At 32.8% G+C, this 26,287-nt stretch overlaps 1 protein-coding gene across 3 annotated transcripts in view; it reads left to right on the forward strand.

Annotated features, from left to right (window-relative positions):
• The first annotated feature begins 1,957 nt into the window (after nt 1-1,957).
• LOC102809674 (lysophosphatidylcholine acyltransferase 2-like) overlaps nt 1,958-26,287 on the forward strand; it is a 44,069-nt gene continuing 19,739 nt past the window's right edge. The window contains exons 1-7 of one of the 3 annotated variants that reach the window (XM_085500213.1): nt 1,958-2,219; nt 5,468-5,610; nt 8,577-8,791; nt 14,426-14,599; nt 14,913-15,006; nt 15,746-15,883; nt 16,262-16,387. In XM_085500213.1, the coding sequence (XP_085356339.1) occupies nt 2,106-2,219; nt 5,468-5,610; nt 8,577-8,791; nt 14,426-14,599; nt 14,913-15,006; nt 15,746-15,883; nt 16,262-16,387 (1,004 nt within the window). In that variant the 5' untranslated portion in view covers nt 1,958-2,105. Of the gene's footprint in view, nt 2,220-5,467; nt 5,611-8,576; nt 8,792-9,360; nt 9,585-11,723; nt 11,942-14,425; nt 14,600-14,912; nt 15,007-15,745; nt 15,884-16,261; nt 16,388-26,287 lie in introns of all 3 variants that reach the window. The other 2 variants (XM_085500211.1, XM_085500212.1) reach the window with 2 other exon arrangements.

The raw sequence follows: 26,287 nt of genomic DNA on the forward strand, positions 1-26,287 counted from the left end.
TCTTTTAAGGGGATTCTGTGGATATTTTAAAAGTGGACACACTTCCAGCAAAATAGGCAAAAATTAGTACCCACTTACTTAATAAACATAATTATATAAAATTTAGAACTTACTTCTGAACCAAAACTAACGTGAAATGAAGTGGGACTATATGCCCTAAAAAAGACTGGGGTAAACACTGAGTATATACAAAACATTATAATTTCAGTAAAATCAATTCCATGGCGGACGATGAATGTCTAATCATTGAGAACATGAACACCGCGGCAAAATGTATTCACATTTCTTAGTCTTTCAAAGGTGTTTTTATTTGCAGCGGTTTCTTTGTTATCAGTCAACACAGAAAAAACTAAAATTATGGTTTTCAACAAATCGAATAGACTATTAGAAGATAACATATTTTTCTATGAAAGCAAAGAAATTTATATTGTTAAAAAAATCAATTATCTTGGTATCACTTTAAGCCCAAATGGGAAATTCAAAGAAGCCATAAAAAACTTAAAACGTAAAGGTCAAAGGGCCATGTTCTCTTTAATAGGGAAACTAGGACAAAATCCTAATATAAATATAAAAACATTGATGTCCCTATTCCATAGGCTCGTAAGACCTATTCTGACATATGGCAGTGATATATGGGGCCATGAGAGTTCTTATAAATCGGAAGTTGAAGATACCCATTTACATTTCTGCAGATTTATTCTCGGTATCAAGAGAAACACTCCCATAATGGCAATATACGGAGAATTGGGTGAATAACCGCTACATTTAATTATACAAAGCAAATGATCAAATACTACAACCGCGCAATAAACTCGCCTAACGTACTAATTAAAGAAGCAGCAATACTAAACAAGCAAATGAACAGTAAATGGTATATCGCAATAACGACACAATTAAACAACATCAATGAAAGTGACAAAATTAATTTGGACAGAATAACAACAACTGCTGAAAACAAAAATTTACAAATACAGTTGGAAAAACAATTTAAACAGTACTGGAAAGAAGAATTGAATAATGATCGAGAGGGTAATAAATTGAGAACATACAGAAAAATAAAAAAATAAATTTGAATTAGAAAACTATTTGATATCACTGAAAAATGTTGAACTAAGACAAGCATTATGTAAATTCCGACTAAGCAACCACAATTTAAAAATAGAAACAGGACGACATTCCAAACCAAAAACATCTGTAAAAGAAAGAGTATGTGAACTGTGCACAAAAAAACAACTAGAAGACGAACAACATTTCATCATGACTTGTTCATTTTACAATGACCAAAGAAAATTAATATTTGAGAAATGTAAGAAACAAATTAGAAATTTTGATAATTTTACAATTAATGAACAATTTGCACTGACAATGAGTTATAATTTTACCTCATTTCATATCACACTCTGACAATTCATTAAAATTGCCCTCGACTTAAGACAGCAACACCTCCACAATTTTTAACCCTTAATGCATTAACGCATCATTATTGTTATTACTTTTTTAACAATGGTTTCTTCTACCTTTATTATTGCTGTTAGTGGGATTTATTACTATTCATGTTTGTTTTTTTTAAGTTTTTTTTTTTTTTTATTTCGATTATTATTATTATTGTTTTTTAATCATTACTTTAGTCTTAATGTTTTGTATTATTAGTCTAGTTTTGTTTAGTGTAAATGTAACCATTTTAATTCCTCCTGGGGAATTTTACGTGTTTAATAAAGTATAAGTATTGCAGTCTATACTAAAATCGCACAATGGGATATGGTTTTAATAACAATATTATGTTATTAGTCAAATTAGTAACATCTCCATCAGTACCGGGTCATTACGTCACTCACAGTCGTTCAATGAAACTGAATAGCGCCATGTTGTTGATAACGCCTAGTATCATAAGGTGTCTACATCAGGTGACCCTCCCCAGTAACCGGAAGTGATATTTTTTACATCAGTTAGGGGACTCGGGGTTAACATATCCTTGATCGTTAATAAGCAATAAACTATAATATGTGACGATGCTCCAAATTAAGTTGCTGAAAGTGTCCATCGCTCATTAACCAGGCTCGTATCATCTCTCGCATACAGACCAAGTGTTGTACAAGTTTACAACAATGTCAAATATGACGGACAAGTCGAAAATCTTGCGACAAGAGTCGCTGATGATGCCGACGGTACACAACCCGTTCGTGCACAAGATCGAGCTATCCATACTAGACAAAATACGGGTAAGTATCAACCAAGGTAATTCTTCATATATAAATGTCTATTTTTAAATGAAACATATGGTATACATTGCTAAAATAATGTGCATTCGCCTGTCACGTTATGATTGTTTTGAAACGTCCGATCCGATCTCCGTGGTACGACCAGCACGAACCGCCCATCCCTTTCCAAGGTTCGTTCGTCCACGCTATACCATTTATGATGTCACATCATTGTCATGATTTAGCCGAAAGAGAGTAAGTTGGGTCACCACAGTTGGGGGACTGTGCTTTCCAACCGGGTGTTGAGGGACTACATGCATGTATGAATTAAATTCAGGGAAGAATCGACCTCGAAGTTATTTATGGCAGAACTAGCAAAGGCTGGTTTATCAATTCCCAGGTGATATGCTAATGAGGTACAGATGGGGACCCAATCAAAGTAAGGCTTTTAGAGTTGGTGACTCATTTGCCAATCAGAAAGGTTGCATCAAAAATCGGGTTGACTTATTCTAGGCTGCCAGAACTTGCCTTTTTCGCCACATGTAATCTTTTTTGGAGGTGCCCACTTCTTCCCTTCCTCCACCCAAAGTTTTTCTAATATGGGTGACATGGTTTGTCTCCAATCCCTTAGCCGTAATTTATTCTAATGAAAGATATTGTATTTTACCAAGGGTTTATAAGAATAGGGGTTGATAAGTTTGCATGCAAATTGAAGAAGTTGCACGAATTCTGAAATGACCACAGACTTGTGAGAGAACTTTAGAAATCTAAATGTAAACTTGTGAGTCTACAAAAGAACCGATTTGTGTTCATCTCAGACAGTTTTAGTTGTGTCCTTGCTCGCAATGCATTTAATGCACGTGTTTTTGAATATGATGAAAATCAAACATTTCTAAGCACCAACTGTGTTCTGTATTGCTGTTGGTTAAAACTATGTATTAGAAGCTGCGGCTTCTATTAAAATGGTACAATGCAACAGAGGGGATGCGGCTTCTATTAGAGCCTCTACACATATGAGAAATGATGAATTTTGAGTTCTCAATTATTAAAAACAAATGGATGCGACTTGTATAAATACAGATTTTATGGTACTATTCGTATGTACATGTATTTAAATAATGTTATTTGGTAATAAATGACGTTTTAGTTGATTTTATGAATTTATACCATTTGATATTTGAATGACATTTTCACTACTGCAGCAGTGTTTATGTGTGCCTTGTATTTATACATTATTAATGTATTGTATATAATTATATATTATTTCATATATTATCATATTATTCTAACTGTGTACATTTTGTATAAGTGTCATGAATACATTATTGTGATTGAGATCCTGTTTTATTTATGCAAGCCATGATTAAATAGAGCCATGATTTATAAGATAATGGTTACACAAATGGTGGGATAAAATATGCAATAAAAATCTCACAAGAATTGAAGAAAAGTGGCATGGATTGTAAGATAATCTCATAATCACATGGCAAATATGCAAGTTTTTAGAGGTTCTACATTATTTTGTGCTAAATAACATTAGGGATTATTCTTTTAAAAAAAACTAAAATATAAATTTAACCAGTTAGAAATATTAAAGCGAGAGGGTCATTACCTGTGCACACGCGCAGGAATTGAGTTCCATGCGACGATAGCAACACACCCTAAAAATGCAAAAGCTCATGGGTAGATGCTTGTTTGTAAACAATGATACGCTATGGCCATCTGATGCATGCGCAGGTGACGACTCCCCCGCTTTAACCTCTGGAATATCGGTATTGTTTTCATGATCTCGGATCTTATATTTATGTATATCACAATAGCACTATAATGCCCAATTTAAACGAATCCATTGAGTAAGATATGTTTAGGCCTGTCATGAATACATTCATTTTGTAATAATACTATAAGGTTATTACGAAGATACCTTAAAGTATGCACGAAGACAGTACAGCGGCAGTATCGACCGATGCAACAGCGTACTGTCTGAGTGCATACTTTGAGGTATCTTCATAATAACCTTATTATTATACATCTTTTCCTTCCAAGGATACATCATGGGAATGTCAAAATCCAAAAAATTTAGAACAGAATCAGCGAACTTCTTTGTATGGAGTCCGGTCAAATCCTGGTGGCAGCCATGTTTGTTTTTATTATTAGAGGATGCTTATGCGTGTAATCATTCCATATTTGGAATTTGCATTTCCTAATATGGTAGTATGAAAATACCCTGTAAAATACCGCAAAATTACGACACGCTGTAATTTATGGCGTTACGGTGACAGATGTATAATACTACCTATTATTGTATTATTATATATTCATTCACATATTTTTAATTGCTCTTGTTTTGTTAATAATTAAAATTCATGAAATTGTAAAACCATATTATTAGAAGCGTATCTCAAATAGAAACTACCATAAACAATTTATTGTATACTGAATTATCTGTGTTATTTATCTAGTAAAGCTACTAATAGAGCAAATATGGTAGCTCTAATATGAGCAGAGTGAAATTTGAAAGCCTGTGAAAATAAATATGTTATGTATGGCATATGTTCTGAATACAACAAGTCTCAGTCATAATAAAAATAATAATTATAATAATAATAATAATGGCAAGGTCATACAATACCAGTAGAATATGTTTATGTTATTATATAATAATTCAGATGTACAGTGAAAGGATACAAAGGCAGGCACCTTTTAAATTATTTTATTTATAAATATTAAGTATTCAGAAATTCAAAACAATAAATATAGTGGCCATCGTGGAGACAAAGCTTTGAGATTCCTTGTAGACATTACGTGTGGAAAGTTACATCCTTATGACACAATGTTAAAGATTGCTGTAGAACATGTAGAGCCATCAAAACATACACCATGTCATTCCCTACTGATGTAAGTAGTCAGAGATGCATGAATTACTGGATTTTGAACAATATATGTAGTAATACACTACTCAGTTTATACACTATGATTACTCAGTGATATACTATGAATACTACTGTGCCGAGTAATATGATTACAGAGTACTTTGTCAAATACTACTTAGTTATTAATTATGATTATTTACTACTGTGCTTCGTAATACACTATGAGTACTTCCTTGTCAGTTGTAAAATGTCCTAAAATTGTCAAAATTCTTATAAATATTTACATCAATTTTAATTTCTATGGTAACCCATATTTTCATTTAATTTTCATCGCATATATCTAAATAAAGAAAATTACCTCATTTTTTACTGTTTAAACTTCATTATTTATTTCAGATTGCAGTGTGTACAGTGACAATATTCCCAATCCGACTCATCATCTTACTTATATTGTTACTGTTAGCATGGTTAATAGCCCGTATAGCACTCCTAGGACTCAAAGATGAAGATTTCAAAGAACCATTTTCTGGCTGGCGAAAGTATGTAACTTTGCATAGAATATACATTGATTTTTTTATGTTCGGATTTAGTCCCCTGAATTAAAACTGTTAATAAATATTGGTAAATATTAATTATTTTCTTAAGTTAAGAAGTAATGAAGTTGATTACTTTTTTTAATCTGGCATAATTTTGAGAAGCTGCAGTCAACTTTTGTCACTTTTTCCAACAAGAATTTTTTTTTCTTGATAAAGTTCTATCAACAGTTGCAAATTTAGAACTTATTATGATCAAATAATTATTTACTGAGATAATAGTGGGAAAAAAGGGATTGCAATTATGGCCATGAAGGAAAAACTGTCAGAAAGCCATGTAATTGTTAATTTTACGTTTTACTTTGGGTTGGGTAAAAAATTACGCAGTTTATTTTTCTTGATTTTCATTTAAAATTTGAAGCACGTTCCATACATTTACATACACTACAAATTTATTAGATGATGTCTCATTAAATTTGCCCATAAACACATTCACGTAAACATGTGCTATTAATAGAACAAATAAGGTAATATATTTCAGGTTTCCAGTGTGCATTTTACTGTTTACAAAAACACCTTTCCTTTAGTAGCCTTTTCTGGTGAAGGGGCAATGCCCTCTTTTCACTCAAAATCATTTAACGATAGTGATGGCCCTACTTCTAAGCACATACAACACATACAATCTCTTTATGATAGCAATGGCCATCCTTTCATTCACATACAACATATAATCTCTTTATGATAGCAATGGCCATCCTTTCATTCACATACAACATAGAATCTCTTTATGATAGCAATGGCCATCCTTTCATTCACATACAACATATAATCTCTTTATGATAGCAATGGCCATCCTTTCATCCACATACAACATAGAATCTCTTTATGATAGCAATGGCCATCCTTTCATTCACATACAACATAGAATCTCTTTATGATAGCAATGGCCATCTTTTCATCAACATACAACATAGAATCTCTTTATGATAGCAATGGCCATCCTTTCATTCACACACAACATAGAATCTCTTTATGATAGCAATGGCCATCCTTTCATTCACATACAACATAGAATCTCTTTATGATAGCAATGGCCATCCTTTCATTCACATACAACATAGAATCTCTTTATGATAGCAATGGACATCCTTTTATTCACATACAACATAGAATCTCTTTATAATAGTAATGGCCATCCTTTCATTCACATACAACATAGAATCTCTTTATGATAGCAATGGCCATCCTTTCATTCACATACAACATATAATCTCTTTATGATAGCAATGGCCATCCTTTCATTCACATACAACATAGAATCTCTTTATGATAGCAAAGGCCATCCTTTCATTCACATACAACATAGAATCTCTTTATGATAGCAATGGCCATCCTTTCATTCACATACAACATAGAATCTCTTTATGATAGCAATGGCCATCCTTTCATCCACATACAACATAGAATCTCTTTATGATAGCAATGGCCATCCTTTCATTCACATACAACATAGAATCTCTTTATGATAGCAATGGCCATCCTTTCATTCACATACAACATAGAATCTCTTTATGATAGCAAAGGCCATCCTTTCATTCACATACAACATAGAATCTCTTTATGATAGCAATGGCCATCCTTTCATTCACATACAACATAGAATCACTTTATGATAGCAATGGCCATCCTTTCATTTACATACAACTTAGAATCTCTTTATGATAGCAATGGCCATCCTTTCATTCACATACAAAATAGAATCTCTTTATGATAGCAATGGCCATCCTTTCATTCACATACAACATAGAATCTTGTCACACGCAACATAAATATTACCGTAATTGGTATAGTACAGGTGTGATGGTTCAAATACCAAAATGGCAACAGTAACAGAAAGACTTCCCTGGCGGCGATGATAACATACGAACACGGAGCCAACAGATGAGGTTTCAACTGGTACTAATATTATTATACTCTGCAAACATCAAGTACAATAACGCGGTAAAACTCCAAACCTCCAATAACTAGATACTTAATCTCCAATACAATTCAACGAGATCTCCGATCTGAACTCAGTGCTGAACCATTACATCAGCATACATAATGAGTCTGGAATTTTCTATAAATTTCTAGAATGTTCCATTACCTTCTATTGCCTCCTACAGTGTTCTATTACCTATTCAACTAGTTTCTAAAAAAAATCTAGAATATTCCACCCAGACACAGTACGGTTCTAGAACATTCTCAGTGACACGGAAGTGGTAAATAAGTCATATGCAACAAATCTCTTTATGATAATACAAGATAGCCACTTCCAGCATTTTGTGAGATCATGGCAAATAAACTGTCCACATGTCATATTTTTCATTCTAAAGTATATCCATGTTTTGTAATTATTTATTTATTTAAATGATAGAAATACTGTATAAAACATTATTTTCAATTCACTCATGGTTTACATGTGTGATATTATTCTGGATATACTTACTTTGAACTATGACAGTGCTGCCATTTAAGTGTCTTTTGTCACATGATTTAGAATAGACAAGACGCGCTTCTTGCGAGATCTTGTTAGAAGCTTGAACTGATTTCATTACCAACCCACAGTGTACAGCTTTAATACTGCGTTTTCACCTACGTACCAAGTACAAGTAATTCCTCACTTTGAAGCTACGTCTTGAGTCTGGACTGAAGTTATGTATATACATGTATACCCCCCCCCCCCCCCGTATATATATATTTGCGATGTTCACTTAACTGCGTCTAACTAGTTTATCTCTCTTCCTTATTTTAGTTCTGCATTATTATTAATGCATTCAATTTAGACATTTGCTCCATATTGCAGCGATGCCTTCTTGCTTTTCACATTGTTTAATTTGCATATAATAATTTACCTGCTGCTGTTAACATAGTCGTTTAACTCGCCTACTAACCCAGGCTGACCAGCACCTTGTTCTTATCACCATCTTTAGGAAGCTTCATAAACCCTACGTATCTGTTTGTTGCCTCGGACGCTTGTTTGCTGGATTCAGAGTTGCTGTCAAAGGTCAAAGGGCATCTAGAGAGGAGGTCACCCTCTTGGTCGTTGCACCACACTCCAGCTATTTTGACTCTGCCGTTGTTTCTGGCTTAGGAATGCCATCGGCGGTGTCGAAATTAGAAATGCGATCAGTTCCAATAATTGGAAGTATGTTTTTTTAAGAGCCAAGGATTTATATAGTGCCTAGAAGATCTCTTTCACGGTTCTGGTGTTAATGCCTTTATGTTTTTGTGTTTTATGTTTGTTTACTGACATGAGATTCTCTTTTTTACCAATCCTGTATTTCTTTGGAGTTTAAAATTCTAAAAAGATCCAAATCTCATATGTGCACCAGAACCATGAAAATTTATCAAAAGCAAATAATTAAAAATAATAATTTTAACACCAGCTGTTTTTTTAAGGGTGTATAAGTTCAATGTCATAGTCACAGTTAATGGACGGATTTCATTACATTCTCCTAAATGATCATTTTACTAATATTAGTATTCTCTGTATAAGAGTAATCTTCTGATTATCTCAGATCTTACTCGTAATCTTCTGATTATCTCAACGCTTAGTGTGTACATATGCACGTATATTGCACCCATACATTTGTGACTCGCATTGCCTTGGAATGTCATCAGTGTCAGAATGCATGGAGTGTATTGAACACTCAAAAAATGTTTGTTGATCTTAATTTTCTCTCTCTCCTCTCATTTTCGGTTACTACCGATAAGATGGATGAAGGAACACCCGTTCTATTACATCCTCCGAGCTTCATTCTTTGTAAGTGGAATTCACTGGGTCACTATCAAGGGTACACGTGCCTCGTCGCAAGAGGCGCCTATGGCGGTTATTGCTCCACATTCTTCTTATTGTGATCCTCTTGTGGTCCTTGTGGCATTCAAAGTTTGTAGTGGTGTTGGAAGGGTGGAAACAGCTGATACACCTTTTATTGGAAGTATGTGCATGTTTTTTTCTCAAATTACTAATTCTCCTTTTCTTACTTCATAATTTACATATGGATATGTTTTTATGTCCATTACCCTTATTTAGATTTAGACTTCTTATTTGCATATGCATTTTTCTACTTGCATATGCATTTCACTCATTTGAATATGCATTTCTCTCATTTGCCTATGCATTCCCTTATTTGGATATGCATTTTCCTTATTTGGATATGCATTTCTCTCATTTGCATATGCATTTTCCTTATTTGCATATGCATTTTCCTTTTTTGCATATGACTTTCTCCAGGATAACTTTGATTTGTATATAGAAGTCTCATTTGCGTATATTGGAAATTATTCAACTAGTTTACTATAATTAATAATTGTTATACAAAAAAATAATTATTTTACCTTATTTAGTTTTATTACAAAGATTTAAACTATCATTGAGAACGAAGGTATGATTTCATTTTTGTTCTCTGGATGCCTGTTTGTCCTTTTCACAAGTTGTGTAATGAACTTGTATAGTAAGGCTTCTCACACGTGCTTGTCAGTCGACAGCACTATGTTACTGCTATAGTTTAACTTGGATAATATATCATATCAATTGTACATGTATATCAACCAAGAGATCAAGTAAGTTGCAGTAATGTCTGGGTTCTTCTTCTATATTTAAAAGCATCATTAAATGGAAATTAGTTTCTTCATTGCAAATTTATAGTTATCACTTTGTTCCTTTTTGAAAGGCACTATTTATATTTTATTGTACATGCTAGGAATGACCCTAGGAAATGAAATATTTTATTCAAAAATAACGAAATTGAGCCAAAATATAGATCATAACACAAGTTGTGTTGTATTTCTGGTGTTCATTGGGAAACATATGGTGTCTATTTCATATCTTATAGTATTTGGTGCTCATTGGGAAATATATCTATATCATTAAAGAAAGTTATTAACAAAATAATGTACATTATACAATGAAGGTGTTGTTCGACAATCCCGAAGCGTATGATGTATGATTGCTCATTCATTTTTGCTTGGCTTGTATGAAACTCAAGTAGAAATTAATTAGTTAAATTATTTAAAGCTGGTTGGCTAGCATTTTTTTTCATTTGAATTTATTTTTTTGGCTGTTGAAGATCACACAGAATATCGATTATTTGACGCCATGAAAACTGTGTCATAATTGGCCATTGTGCGGACATGCCGTGGTGGATGTTGGTTCCAAATCACTATTGTTTGTGGTCAAACAAATTGACTACCGGTAGTATTTCACATCTTCTGCATGATGTAACTTTCTAATGCACTGTTACGTCTACTTTATATCGCTTTAGAATGAACATTGTACCTGAAATACTTCTCATAATATTTCTTGGACTAGATATTTATGTATTGAAAATAACTATAAACAACTAAATTTTTGTGATAATTTTTTACCAAATAGACATAATTTCTCATCGACTACAAGGGTTGATTAAAATTCATGAAAAAAAATATCACCAAAAATGATGTGGGTTTTGTGAAAGGTGAATATGACGCTCAAGGAGTTAAATAGATTTGTTTAGACCAGCCAGCATGTGGCATTTGTAGCGGAATTATGTGTACCGATACATGGCGGGAAATATACAGGTATAAATATTTTATAATATGACAGTATTTGCCATCAGACAGAAATCACTGGTGAAAACATGATCAAAAAGTAGTAGGAAGCATGTGACAAAAGTTGACAATTGCATTAAAAATAAAAGATGATAAAAGGAAAGAAATCACTTCAACATTTCTTGACCCGTCTTTCTTCAGATTTAAAAAAAATGGAAATAACCAGATTTTGATATTTATATGGAAACAGGAATTTCTGTTTTGCTAGTGCACCCACAGCTGTGAAATATTTTGCATAATCAAGATTAAAAATGCGTAAAATATGCAAGATTATGTGTTAACAGAAAGACTGCAGTCATTTTAAACAAAACTGTGTCAAATTTTGATCAAGGTTGATTACATGTAATTGTTTAGAGAGTGATTTTGCAAATTGCCAGCAAAGTTCAGAAACTTCTTCTCACATTCACACCATGCATGTCCATCTTTTCTTTGTAGATCAACACAATTACTGCATACTGCATGCCTTTTTCCATGTATCTCCTAACTAGGGTTGTCAAGTCACCTTTAGTCCACATTGGTCGCTTTCAGCTCTTTCTAGCGGGATTTCATTACGTCACTATAAAGGGCAAACAGGCATCGTCCGCAGAGGCTCCTCTTCTGGCCATCGCCCCACACAGTTCTTATTTTGATAGTCTCTGCTGGTTTATCGCGGGTTTACCCGGCGCTGTATCTAAAGAAGGCAATAAACAGACGCCTATATTTGGAAGTAGGTGTTAGAGTGGTTTTGTCTTTTTTTATTTTGTTGGTAGCTCATTTACATGTATAAAGAAATCAAATCTAATGGTTACACTGTTTGCAAATATTATTAAAATCTTTTTTTTTTCACAAATAGTGAAAAAATTACCGACTTTTTCCATGCTTGTGATAGAGTTGATCAGAAAGCTTCAAGATTCGTCACGAATAACTCATGAACGATGTAACTTTTGTATTTGGTTTATGGCTCAAGGTACTTCATATGTTAATGGCTTTCAACAAAATAAAGCAGACATGACGATTTCAAGAAAAGTGTTCTTGTTTATTTTTAAAACTGTTATTAATAATAGTGACTCAAATTAACATTAAAGTCCATTTTTCTGGATTATAATAATTTATCTTTCGTCATACCGGTATGTAATGTTGAGAATTGACTGGGTTTCAGTTTTTGTAATTGGTGAACTTGGAATGAAGAGAATGTAAAGTTAAATATTGATAAGAATGTAAATTTAAAATTCCAAACATCAAAACAATAAAATGAAACCCAGTTAACATTTTAACTCCTTTTAATTTTTTCCGTACATTAACTTCTTTTTAAAACATGATACTTTTGTGAAGAAGTTCAATTTCCTGGACTTGTTTACATAACAAAACTCTATTCTCGACCGACTGGAATCGTGGATTCGTACAGCAAACAACTGAACATTGAAATGTCTGTGATGATTTTCTTGCTGAATTTGAGTTCACTTCAGACTGTGACATTCCTGAATAAAGTGTCCTTTTCGTTAAAATTTTAATACAAGTTATTAGTGCAGGATGAAGTAAATTTGCAACTCAAGTTTAATTTGTATGCTTCACCCTGCCTTTCTTAGGTACATTAACGTTCCAAAGTCTTACAGGGAAGCTGGAAATTGTTCGTGGTCGAGAATTAAGTTTTATGAATCTAGCAATTTTTCGAGTATTTTTGTTGTTTGATTTGGACAGGTTTTATTGTATTTCTGTAAACAAAACCATTTCATATAAACTCCACACATGTATTTAACGGGCAGTTACTTCACTAAATTAACATGCTGCTTTCTGCTTTTCACAAGCGGTTTGCCTTAAGCAGCGCCCCCTAGTGACAATATTTGATTGAACTGCTGTTTTAGGTTATGCTTGTTTTAAAAACAGAAATTACTGTATTTGATAGGAAATCCCTAATTCCTGTTTTGCTAGAACTCCTTAAACACATACAATGTGGGGGGGGGAGTATGAAATTGGTTTTAACATAAATAGATTAATCTATGATTTTCATAGTTTGCCTGATCTTGAATTTGATTCCATTCTGGCAATTATCATATCAGAACTAGAATTTAAAATGCCACACATTACAACTTCGCCACTGGTATCCCACTTCCTTATATCAGACTGTTCTGTTCAAGGGAACAGCACCCTCTTGGACATCTTCTATTCATATGTTAATTGAAAACCTCTGTCAACAGATCGTACGTATCTGACGCACCTCGCATTTACACACACTCATTCATATACTTGACACATCCGATTGGTCGGATTCATACCGTGGATGGATTTGAACAGTGCACACATACTCACCATAATATAATTTCAATGAAACGTTATTGTTTTATAAAAACAACTACAGATGCTAATGTACATACAACTATTGAATGTTTGCCGTAATGCACATATTAAAGTAACAATGGAAATATGGAACATCTGAGAATTGCCTCCATGTTTGGCCACAACAAGAATAACATTTTTTTTTTAAATCTTGACCTTGCTGTACCAAACTGAACACGACTTCCATGGAGAAAAATGCATACCGTTAAATCTTATATAAAATGCATGATTTAATATTTGAAACATTTGTAATTGCAAACTTGACTGTGTCTAAACTGAATACAGTTAGACGAATGGGTCAAGTTGAATTATAGTGCTGTTATATCACTATGAAATGACACTCTTGGCTACTGAATCCTAATTGTACATTGCACATTCATTTATCCCCAATTACTGTCTCAAATTTGTGTTCATATTTTTAGGTAGTAAAAGAGACATCAATTTGAGTACAGTGAAAAATTAAATGAAAAACGTCTCAAATATATTTTACTAATTTCAGCCAAAATAAACCACACAAAATCATATGCAATTTATAGTTCTATGGTCATTGAGTATAGCCTTGAATAGCATGTTCATTTATTCATTTATTCATTCATTTATTAGTGTATTAGCTAGGCTGTCCACTCATAAAAATTAGCATACTTAATTAACTTAATTATCCTAAGTTTACTGAGTTTTGCTGGAGCAGAGGAGGAAGTGGGATACCAGTGACATTTTTGTAATGTTTTTTTCACACACGTTGTATTCCCCATGTTGGATATGACGTGTTGCAAAGTTCGTGGCACTTTAAGATCAAGAGTTGTACATTTACAGTAAAATTGTAAAATGGATAGATATGTGGAGATGATAGTGTTTAATACAATCCTTTCCATATCAGGTTTAGTTTCTGTGCTACAGCCAGTTTTTGTGTCCAGAAATGATCCAGAATCTAGACAAAAAACAATAAAGGAAATTAAGCGTCGGGCACAGTCTGGTGGCAAATGGCCACAAATTATCATATTTCCCGAGGGGACGTGCACCAATAGAAGTTGTCTCATAGGATTCAAAGGAGGTACGTACGTTAGATTATATTAACCGTTTTTGACAAAGCATAACATGCGTATCATCACAGTTTGACAGTGTTGCGTTACATACTGCTAAACTTTGTTTATTGTACGTCCCCGTCATTTCACTGTTTCACTCGGCCTGCGCCTCCGATTGGGACACAATTCTGGTGGCAATCACTGATATCAACGTACAAAAACCAATATTCAGATTTTAATGAAACTTGGTGCATGGGTGTTTCATGTCTACAGGACCATTTTAATGAAGTCCCTTGGGTAGTCGATATTCACAGGTTTGATTGTATGTGCATTTGCTTGCAGGTGCGTTTTACCCAGGTGTAGCTGTACAGCCAGCGGTTATAAGATACCATATATTCCCAGACACTGTCACATGGACATGGGAGGGACCAGGAGCGTAAGTGCAATTCTCACTTTCAGACAATTTTGCAGCATTTATTCTTTTTTGAGAGTTGGCGCGGCTACAACTACTGATAGTAAAAACATGCATCAAAGTGTGATAAAAAAAATCTGATGCCTAAAACACGAAGTTAGGCTGAGTTATTTGTCAAAAATGCTCTGATTGGATGAAGAGATGCAAACTGATTGGTCAGAAACAAAAGGGCAGTGATTGGCTGAGTGAAATGTACTAGTGTTTATACGCAAGTATGTTCATATTATATCCTAAAAAAGAGACTCACTATTGTACATGTCTGCACCTGTATCTTGTTCATTCGTGGACTGATCAAAGCTCATATACACATCATGCATCCTAGTGGAATACATATGGTATTTTTTATAAATTAAATCCTGTTTTAAAAATGTAGGATCGTTGAAGCCTACACTAGATACCAGCCGATATCCGTCCACTCCTTGCACATTATTATTATATTATAGTTTAAAGAAACATACTTTTATAGTATGTCTACCAACTCCAAGTGGGGTTGCATAAAATTGTTTTTGTTTTTTGGAAATATTGACAATTTGATAATGGCCCTCAAATTAAATAAATAATGAAGTACCCACACACGCACAATGACAGGGATTTTTTTCATCTTTATTCAAAGATGTATGTTTCAGGCCATGGGCATAAATATTTGGGTAAACAAAAACTCTTGACTTTAATGTTTTCCAAACAACTCTCTTTAATTCTGCAGTTACACAATACTGTGGCTTACACTGTGTAATTTCAATAATCAAGTTGAAGTGGAGTTTCTACCAGTTTATCATCCAAGCGAAGAAGAAATCAACGATCCTAAGCTTTATGCTAGAAACGTACGAGCTGTCATGGCAAAGTATGTATATTTCACTTGTACTAAGAAGGAGAGGGAAAGGAAAAGGGGCCTTTTTTTATCCAAATGATGAATCGTATTGATCTTACTACCTACTATTAGTAATTTTCTGGTAATTTCTCCAGTGTGTATACATATTACATGATTGTTGAACAAAATTCTAACCTACAATTCAAAAGACATGTTCCAGGGCCTCATGCCATATTTAGGTAATCCTTGACTTTTATTTGAGACATGTTCCAGGGCCTTATACAAATGTACTATTTTATTTGAGACATGTTCCAGGGCCTTATACTATTTATTTTAATCCCTAAATTTTATTCAAGACATCTAATTCTAGGGCCTTGTATCATTTTTAGTAATTTCTACTTTAACTTTTAGGGCCCTCAACGTACCCGTAACAGACCACACTTACGAAGATATCAGACTAATGCTTCAGGCCACTGAGGAAGGATTACCTTTACATTCTGGATTAGTGGAATTTCAAAAGCTCAGAACGAAACTTGGGTAAGAAATTATTGCACTTTATATCATATTTCTCCAAACCAGCCAATGTGTAATTTTATCCAAAGTCCTGAAGTTGAGCAAAGTGTGCCCTCTGGTGTTGATAGTTTATACCAAGAGTACTGCCCTCTAGTGGTGATACAGTATAAACTTTCTTATAATCCTTTTTGGTTTGCCAAGTTGATTGGTATTGTATTGTGTCGAAGAATTCTGAATTGAGGAGATTAATTGTGATGTACAGACAAAATTATTAAAAACCTGATATATTATACAACTTAAGTATAGAGTAAAATTTTGACATTGCAATGTTATCTTCATTATTGTTGAGTTTTTAGTGTAGAGGAAATTTTTTGGAAAATTCCTCATTGAAACTTTAAAAAAAATTGTCAATCCTTTTTGATGCGTTTATGTTAGTGTTATTAGAATGATGACCTGCTAATAATAATTAATAATAATAACACTTTATTTATTGAGGGTAATCAAATTTACATACATAATTTTAAATTTTTTAATTTCGGAGAAAATGTGTTCATTCAATTTCATTTTAGAGGAATATTCACTTATACAGCTTATAATATCGTCTGGCGATGAGTTCCAAAGCCAAGGAACTGTATAACAGAACGTGTATTGACCTTGGTTAGTGATAAAATTAGATTAAATGCATTTACGAAACAAGTAACATAATCGTGAATATGAGCTGTAAACTTAAACCTGCTGGCAAGATAATCGGTTGCATTACCAGATAATGACTTGAAAGTCTGAAGGGCTGTAAAATAGAAGATAGTCGATCCTGTGAGCGGCATGATTTGCATACGACAAAACATTTCAGATGGACGGAAATTTCAGTGAACTTCTAAACCGATCATTTCTGTGAAAACTTGGGTAGTGATATAGATTAAATATTAAAAAAAATATATATATATATTACGGGGGAAAGTCAAAGTTTAAACTGTTTATAGTTATTAATTAGATAATTCATTTCATGAAATATACCTGCTAAAGCACATGGCATTTGTAATTATTCTTGCACTGATAACAGCTGAACTTGTTTTTGGCGATAATGAGTGATCGTTTGACTGGTATAATTTTCAGTCGTTCACTTGTTTCTTATCATTTACTAGTTTGCATTATTACCATTATAATCTTTTTTAAATATTTTTTTTTTTTTAATAAATCAGGCGACAATTTTATAAAATGAAACCATTGTGTGAAATTCATGGAATTCTAAATATCTGTTCTAATACCCACGTACGACCTGGATTTTGAACTGTGTAGATTAAAATATGAAATAAATGAAGCCGTTTGTTGTTTGTTTTGTAATAAGTAATAAAAAAGTAAGATACTATTTCTATAACAAATGGTTGTATGTTTTCAGATATCGGCTAAATGCAGCAATTTTCACAGAAAACCCAAATGTCTGCATGATCAACAATTAAAGACGAGTACGATTGATTAACGATTGAACTTTTAGTGACGTCATTGATAATATCTCAATTTGGTCATGCTCTGTCGTATAATCTATTCTGGTCATTATACTGGCTTTTTTAGTTGTTTTGTAATTGACTTTGATAACGATTATTGCCAAAAGGCTGTATGTATAGCGCATGGTTGACTGAAGTCAAATTGATTATAATTATTGACCCCCATGTAGTGTGTTTAACTAATGGTGTAGGTACATAACATGGCCAATATGTTGCTGTTATATATAAACTCTGTATACTCAAAGGGGACAATTATAGTAATTTTAACCGATTTTCTCATCAGATAGGTGATTAGACAATCCTGACCTTGACATTGTCGATATAAGCATGGCCGTCTATTTTTTCAAAGTTGTTGAATCACATACTAAAAACTGCATGTTACTCATAATCCTGATCAATATATGTCATGGGGGTTAATCCTGTAGTGATTGACCTGCAAAAGTTTGTTGTTACGCTGGAAATTATCATTACAGTGGATTACCATACCTTAAATTTTAAGTGTCAGTGACTTTCACTTAATCTTGTTTTCAAGAATGTCATAAAATCATTAAAATGCATAAAATTCCCATTAGTAAAAAATAAGCAATTTACAGTATTTGTGTGTCGCAAATATTGAAGCTGTAAAACTTATATACAAACCTACATTTAACACTGTTGTTCGATTCATAAACTATTTTGATATGGTTTTTACATGAACTGACATGCTTTGAATAAAGAAAATACAGTATATGTCATAGTAATCTGGATGAAATGTTACGTGTGTAAGTATATGCTCAGTTGGTGTATGTCGCCGCTAACTACATTACATCAATTCGTTATGGAGAAAGAGCGTCTTACTGGTTAACAGTATGTAACTTCAGAGCATACTTTTGGTTTTCCTGGTATGTCTAATATGCTTTTCGTGCTGCTCAACAGTGTGTGCTGTTTCCATTATTGAGAACTCTACACTATCGAGAGTTTTGTACATGCAGGAATGTTGGAAAATATATTTCACCTAATACATTGTGTTTTGTTTGATTCTGTGATTCTGTTTTCTCATCCCTAGAGCAATAGTTTGGTATGCTTAGTCAAAAATAAATTAATCATAATCGTTATTAATTCCCCAAAAATAATGATCCAATGTGACATAACGCTCAATGTTCAAAAAAAATGTTCATGACATTTTTTAGCTCCGCTGTCGAGCAGAGCTTATATGAGTGATTGTTCGTCGTCGTCTGTGTCAATGTTTTACTTTTTCGACTTCTTCTTGAAAACTACAAGCCTGAATGCTTTGATACTTGATGTATATGTACCTTGGGTAGACCTCTCTTAGGTTTGTTCATTTCATATTGATATCTTCAATTCTCTAATTTTGGTGAATATTTTTGTCATTTTTGGTAAAAAGTGATATTTTCGACTTCTTGTTAAAAACCACAACTGCAATTACTTTGATATTACATATATAGGTACTACATGTGGACCTTTCTCAGATTTGTTCATTTTGTAATGATATCTTTAATTCTCTAATTTTGGTGAATATTTTTGTCATTTTTGGTAAAAAGTGATATTTTCGACTTCTTGTTAAAAACCGCAAGTCCAATTGCTTTGATACTACATATATAGGTACTACATGTGGACCTCTCTCAGATTTGTTCATTTTGTGATGATATCTTCAATTCTCTAATTTTGGTGAATATTTTTGTCATTTTTGGTAAAAAGTGATATTTTCGACTTCTTGTTAAAAACCGCAAGTCCAATTGCTTTGATACTACATATATAGGTACTACATGTGGACCTCTCTCAGATTTGTTCATTTTGTGATGATATCTTCAATTCTCTAATTTTGGTGAATATTTTTGTCATTTTTGGTAAAAAGTGATATTTTCGACTTCTTGTTAAAAACCGCAAGTCCGATTGCTTTGATATTACATATATAGGTACTACACGTGGACCTTTCTCAGATTTGTTCATTTTGTGATGATATCTTCAATTCTCTAATTTTGGTGAATATTTTTGTAATCTTTGGTAAAAAGTGATATTTTCGACTTCTTGTTAAAAATCAATAGTTCAATTGCTTTGATATTACATATATAGATACTATATGTAGACCTTTCTCAGATTTGTTCATTTTGTGATGATATCTTCAATTTTCTAATTTTGGTGAATATTTTTGTAATTTTTGGTAAAAAGTGATATTTTCGACTTCTTGTTAAAAATCAATAGTTCAATTGCTTTGATATTACATATATAGATACTACATGTAGACCTTTCTCAGATTTGTTCATTTTGTGATGATATCTTCAGTTCTTTAATTTTGGTGAATATTTTTGCCATTTTTGGTAAAAAGTGATATTTTCGACTTCTTGTTGAAAACTGTAAGTCCGATTGCTTTGATATTACATATAGAGGTACTGCATGTGGACCTCTCTCAGATTTGTTCATTTTGTGATGATATCTTCAATTCTCTAATTAATTTATTTTGGTGAATATTTTTGTAATTTTTGGTAAAAAGTGATATTTGCGACTTCTTGTTAAAAACTGTAAGTCCGATTGTTGTGATACTATACATATTGTTCATTTTCTAATGATATCTTCAGTTCTTCAATTGAAATGTGCATTGCTAACAGCGGAGCTATCTCAGCCGATAGGCTGCTTGTTTAGCTCCGCTGTCGACTTTGTCGAGCGGAGCTTATGATATGAGTGATTGTCCGTCGTCGTCCGTGTCAATGTTTTACTTTTTTGACTTCTTCTTGAAAACTACAAGCCTGAATGCTTTGATACTTGGTGTATATGTACCTTGGGTAGACCTCTCTTAGATTTGCTCATTTCATGATGATATCTTCAATTCTCTAATTTTGGTGAATATTTTTGTCATTTTTGGTAAAAAGTGATATTTTCAATTTCTTGTTGAAAACCACAAGTCCAATTGCTTTGATATTACATACATAGGTACTACAAGTGGACCTCTCCCAGATTTTTTCATTTTGTAATGATATCTTTCATTCTCTAGTTTCGGTGATTATTTTTGTCATTTTTGGTAAAAAGTGATATTTTCAACTTCTTGTTGAAAACCGCAAGTCCAATTGCTTTGATATTACATATACATATACAGGTACTACATGTGGACCTCTTTCAGATTTGTCAATTTCGTGGTGATATCTTCAATTACTTAATTTTGATGATTATTTTTGTCATTTTTGGTGAAAAGTGATATTTTTGAATTCTTATTGAAAACAGCAAGTCCCGTTGCTTTGATACTATACATATTGTTCATTTTCTAATGATATCTTCTGTTCTTTAATTGAAATGTGCATTGCTAACAGCGGAGCTATCTCAGCCGAGAGGCTGCTTGTTTATAAATTTATGTAATTTTATCTATTTTAATGAAATATTAAAACAAAAAGCTGCAATCTTAAATTGACGTTAGAATTTGATCAATATTTAGATTAACTTTCTCTATTTTCTGTGTGAAAGAATGTGATATGTTTGTTGGAAAATGGCAATATCTAGAGATTACAATTTTTGGCAGTTTGTTTCTTTAATCAAGGGAAGTTTTAATCTGAAAATTTCCACTATATTGTATAATCTTTTTATGTTGATTAGGTCACAATATTACACATTAATTGCTTTCTTTCAAAAATAAATATATATCCTCGATCTGAAGAAGCCGCATAAAAAAAGCATTTACTCTTATAATCTATTTCCTTTTGGGAGATTATACATATATGTGTGTGCTACCGTTGTAAACTAAGATTATGGTTGCTTATCATGAAATACCGACGCAATACAGTTCTCTGTTTTTTTCTATTACCATCAGCAAGACATATAAGCTTGCCAACATTCTATTCTGAGTATGTGTGTGATATCTCGGGTGGTAATAGATAAAGCGTATGCAAGTAATAAGATACAGAAATAGTTCCGTATTGATTGAGTGATGAGTAACATGTATGTACCTTGTAAAAAAAAAAAATTGTTATACCCGCTGGTACATGTACATCTATTTACTTGGATGGTATTGAAATGCATTGTCAGTTAATGTTGTGAGTCTATGTGTATTGATTGTTAGAGTGGTCGTAACTATTGCCTACTTATAAAAAGGAATGTCTTTTAAGTCTTCATTCAAAGACATTGATTTATTTTCCTTCATTCAATTTCTGTTAGTGATTTTGTGTTCATTTTCATTTTTCATGTGTACATTTCCCCATTTTGTTGATTTCATTTTTATTCATGATCCACCTGATAATTTTTTTTATCTGCTTCAAATTTCCAAAAATAGTGACTTTTGTATTGCTTTTTCATGCATATATGTGGGCCATTCTGAGTTCGAGTTTGTAATGTACTTGCATGCACACACTTTGGTGATTTTTCATGTGTTTGAGGCTATCAGACTGGTGCCATTTTAATTTGAAAAATTCATGTTTATTGATTGAAACATTGTGATTACCATAATTTTCTCTTTCTTAAAGTTGGTTGATTACTCTCATCAACTTTTTGTCAATAACAAAATTTGTCTGGCAAAAGTCGATGATGTGCAATCAGATGATCCTTTTACTTCTTAATATTGAACTGAGTAACTCTGTTAACTCTAGTGAGTAACTCTCTGTTAACTCTAGTGAATAACTCTGTTAACTCTAGTGAGTAACTCTCTGTTAACTCTAGTGAATAACTCTGTTAACTCTAGTGAGTAACTCTCTGTTAACTCTAGTGAGTAACTCTCTGTTAACCTTAGTGAGTAACTCTCTGTTAACTCTAGTGAGTATTTCTTTGTTAACTCTGGTGAGTAACTCTCTGTTAACCTTAGTGAGTAACTCTCTGTTAACTCTAGTGAGTAACTCTCTGTTAACTCTGGTGAGTAACTCTCTGTTAACTCTAGTAACTCTCTGTTAACTCTAGTGAGTTACTGTCTGTTAACTCTAGTGAGTAACTCTCTGTTAACTCTAGTGAGTAACTCTGTTAACTCTAGTGAGTAACTCTCTGTTAACTCTAGTGAGTAACTCTGTTAACTTTAGCGAGTAACTCTAGTACAGCAGTATGTCATTTGAAATGAATTTCTGAATTTCCTGATAGTAAGGTTTTTATAGGTACACTATGTTCCATGCGACACAAAAGTAATAATATGATTGCCCAAAGATATAATATCCCAACTTTCTGAAAATATATTTAATTAATTTTATTGAAAATTAAATGTCTGTATGCTGGAAGAATCCTACATGGTTTAAATACAAATATAATTACTGTTGTTTTTTGCCTGTAGGGGTTTCGTGACATGTAAAAAAAACCATTGACTGTTCAAATACTGTTTGTGTTTAACTCAGATTTGATTGCGAGAATAAGAAAAGGAAAACAGTCAGTAAATACTTTTCATAAAAACGACAAAGTTTTCTTATGTACTGAGCCATGTGTGTATGGATGCAACAATTTCTTATACATGTAGATACATTTCATTCTAATTTGGCACACATTTCAAATACTCAAGACTTAATGTTGAAATTATTTGGACTTTAACTTGAACTTGTTAAATCTTATTAGCACTCAAGTGTTGCCAAATGTTTTCTTATTAGTAAAGCCCTTTGATCTGAACCTGTGGAATCGTGATCTGAGACTGTATTAAATTTGACCTCTGACCTCATGAATAAATGTTGGTAGCACTAATTATTCACAGACTATGCCTATACCGATTTGGATGTATATATTCTGTTTTCTTTTAAATGTTACCTTTTTCATTCTTTGAAATCTCCATATAATATTCAGATAACTAATATTGGTATTTTTGACCAAAAATACCTTTATGCTAAAGGGCGGTAGTCGTCGTGCCACGTCCTGTTTGATATATGGGACTCATAGCGACGTATACAACATGTTTAAAATACATTGCTTGTTTACATGAAATTCGACATCCACCGTTCATTTCTCTTATTATCTTCTACATGTCCAGAGTACTGTGGCTTTCACAGTGTGTATCTCAAAATGCAGAGCTGTCAGACAATGGGCTGTTTTGTTTTTTTCGTCATGGAGCACATAATTATCAGATCCAATTATATATCATTTGACATTTTAAAATTTCTTCTCTCTGTAATTTCTTGGATAAACTGTTATTACATGATGACAAATCTTTATCTGGAAGTCAATCTTCCCGTAAACTGTTTGAAGCATCCATATCTATGTAGCCAGGGGCAGTTCTGCGGATATACATTGAATGCATATCATGTAAATTGCGTTTTTTGTATGATTACAATCTCTTTTAATATGTCATTATCTATGTTGACTGTTCAAAAACAATTTATCTTAATGGATCTGTGTTCGTAAATGCTGTACTTGCTAAATTAGAAATGCATCCATACGGCCTTTGCCGTTTGTGTTTGCCAATCTAATGCATTATTTGGTTCCTACATGGTAAGTTTGACAAAAACAGTTTTCGGTGAAAACAAACCTTTTTTTTTAGCTCCGCTGTCAACTTTGTCAAGCGGAGCTTATCATATGAGTGATTGTCCGTCGTCGTCGTCCATCGTCGTCGTCGTCCGTGTCAATGTTTTACTTTTTCGACTTCTTCTTGAAAACTACAAGCCTGAATGCTTTGATACTTGGTGTATATGTACCTTGGGTAGACCTCTCTTAGGTTTGTTCATTTCATGTTGATATCTTCAATTCTCTAATTTTGGTGAATATTTTTGTCATTTTTGGTAAAAAGTGATATTTTCGACTTCTTGTTAAAAACCGCAAGTGCAATTGCTTTGATATTACATATATAGGTACTACATGTGGACCTCTCTCAGATTTGTTCATTTTGTAATGATATCTTTAATTCTCTAATTTTGGTGAATATTTTTGTCATTTTTGGTAAAAAGTGATATTTTCGACTTCTTGTTAAAAACCGCAAGTGCAATTGCTTTGATATTACATATATAGGTACTACATGTGGACCTCTCTCAGATTTGTTCATTTTGTAATGATATCTTTAATTCTCTAATTTTGGTGAATATTTTTGTCATTTTTGGTAAAAAGTGATATTTTCGACTTCTTGTTAAAAACCGCAAGTGCAATTGCTTTGATATTACATATATAGGTACTACATGTGGACCTCTCTCAGAATTGTTCATTTTGTAATGATATCTTTAATTCTCTAATTTTGGTGAATATTTTTATCATTTTTGGTAAAAAGTGATATTTTCGACTTCTTGTTAAAAACCGCAAGTCCAATTGCTTTGATATTACATATATAGGTACTACAAATACATGTGGACCTTTCTCAGATTTGTTCATTTTGTGATGATATCCTCAATTCTCTAATTTTGGTGAATATTTTTGTAATTTTTGGTAAAAAGTGATATTTTCGACTTCTTGTTAAAAACCACAAGTCCGATTGCTTTGATATTACATATATAGGTACCACATGTGGACCTCTCTCAGATTTGTTCATTTTGTGATGATGTCTTCAATTCTCTAATTTTCGTGAATATTTTTGTAATTTTTGGTAAAAGTGATATTTTCGACTTCTTGTTAAAAACCAATAGTTCAATTGCTTTGATATTACATATTTAGATACTACATGTAGACCTTTCTTAGATTTGTTCATTTCGTGTTGATATCTTGGATTCTATAATTTTGGTGAATATTTTTGTCATATTTGTTAAAAAGTGATATTTTCGACTTCTTGTTAAAAACCAAAAGTTCAATTGCTTTGATATTACATATATAGATACTACATGTAGACCTTTCTCAGATTTGTTCATTTCGTGATGATATCTTCAATTCTCTAATTTTGGTGAATATTTTGGTCATTTTTGGTAGAAAGTGATATTTTCGACTTCTTGTTAAAAACTGTAAGTCCGATTGCTTTGATACTATACATATTGTTCATTTTCTGATGATGTCTTCAGTTCTTTAATTGAAATGTGCATTTCTAACAGCGAAGCTATCTCAGCCGTTAGGCTGCTTGTTTGAAATTAAACATTTTCACACAATTTTCGTTAATAGCTGGGCCGTGGTTTGGTGATCAGATAAAAGCTACTCAGATACTGTGTACTGCAAAATACTTTAATTTCGCTTGGAATTAATTTTCGCTATTTTTGCTGAAAAAATGATTCAGTGAAAATAAAATTCAGCAAAATATACCTTTTTTGCATTCAACTCGTCAAAAATCAGTGAAAATAAATTCCATACAAAACACCCAAAAAGTCTTAAAGCGCGGTAGTTGACCTGGGCTCCACTTGCACTAATTACTGCCGGTGACTTCTTCGATACCTTCCAATCACCTAAAAAAATACCTAATTAAAGCTTGGTAACATCTCAGTTTGTACTCGTTGATCTGCGCAACAGTCAAAGTCGCCATCTTTGTTTATATGAGACCCATAGATCTCGCGCATGCGTGGCGTGACGACTACCGCGCTTTAAGCGAAAATTTATTCCAGCTAGCTTGGCAGGGGATTGGGGCTGCTATATAAGA

This window comes from Saccoglossus kowalevskii, chromosome 6 (assembly GCF_978046115.1).
Source record: "Saccoglossus kowalevskii chromosome 6, keSacKowa6.1, whole genome shotgun sequence".
Taxonomy (NCBI): Eukaryota; Metazoa; Hemichordata; class Enteropneusta; family Harrimaniidae; genus Saccoglossus; species Saccoglossus kowalevskii.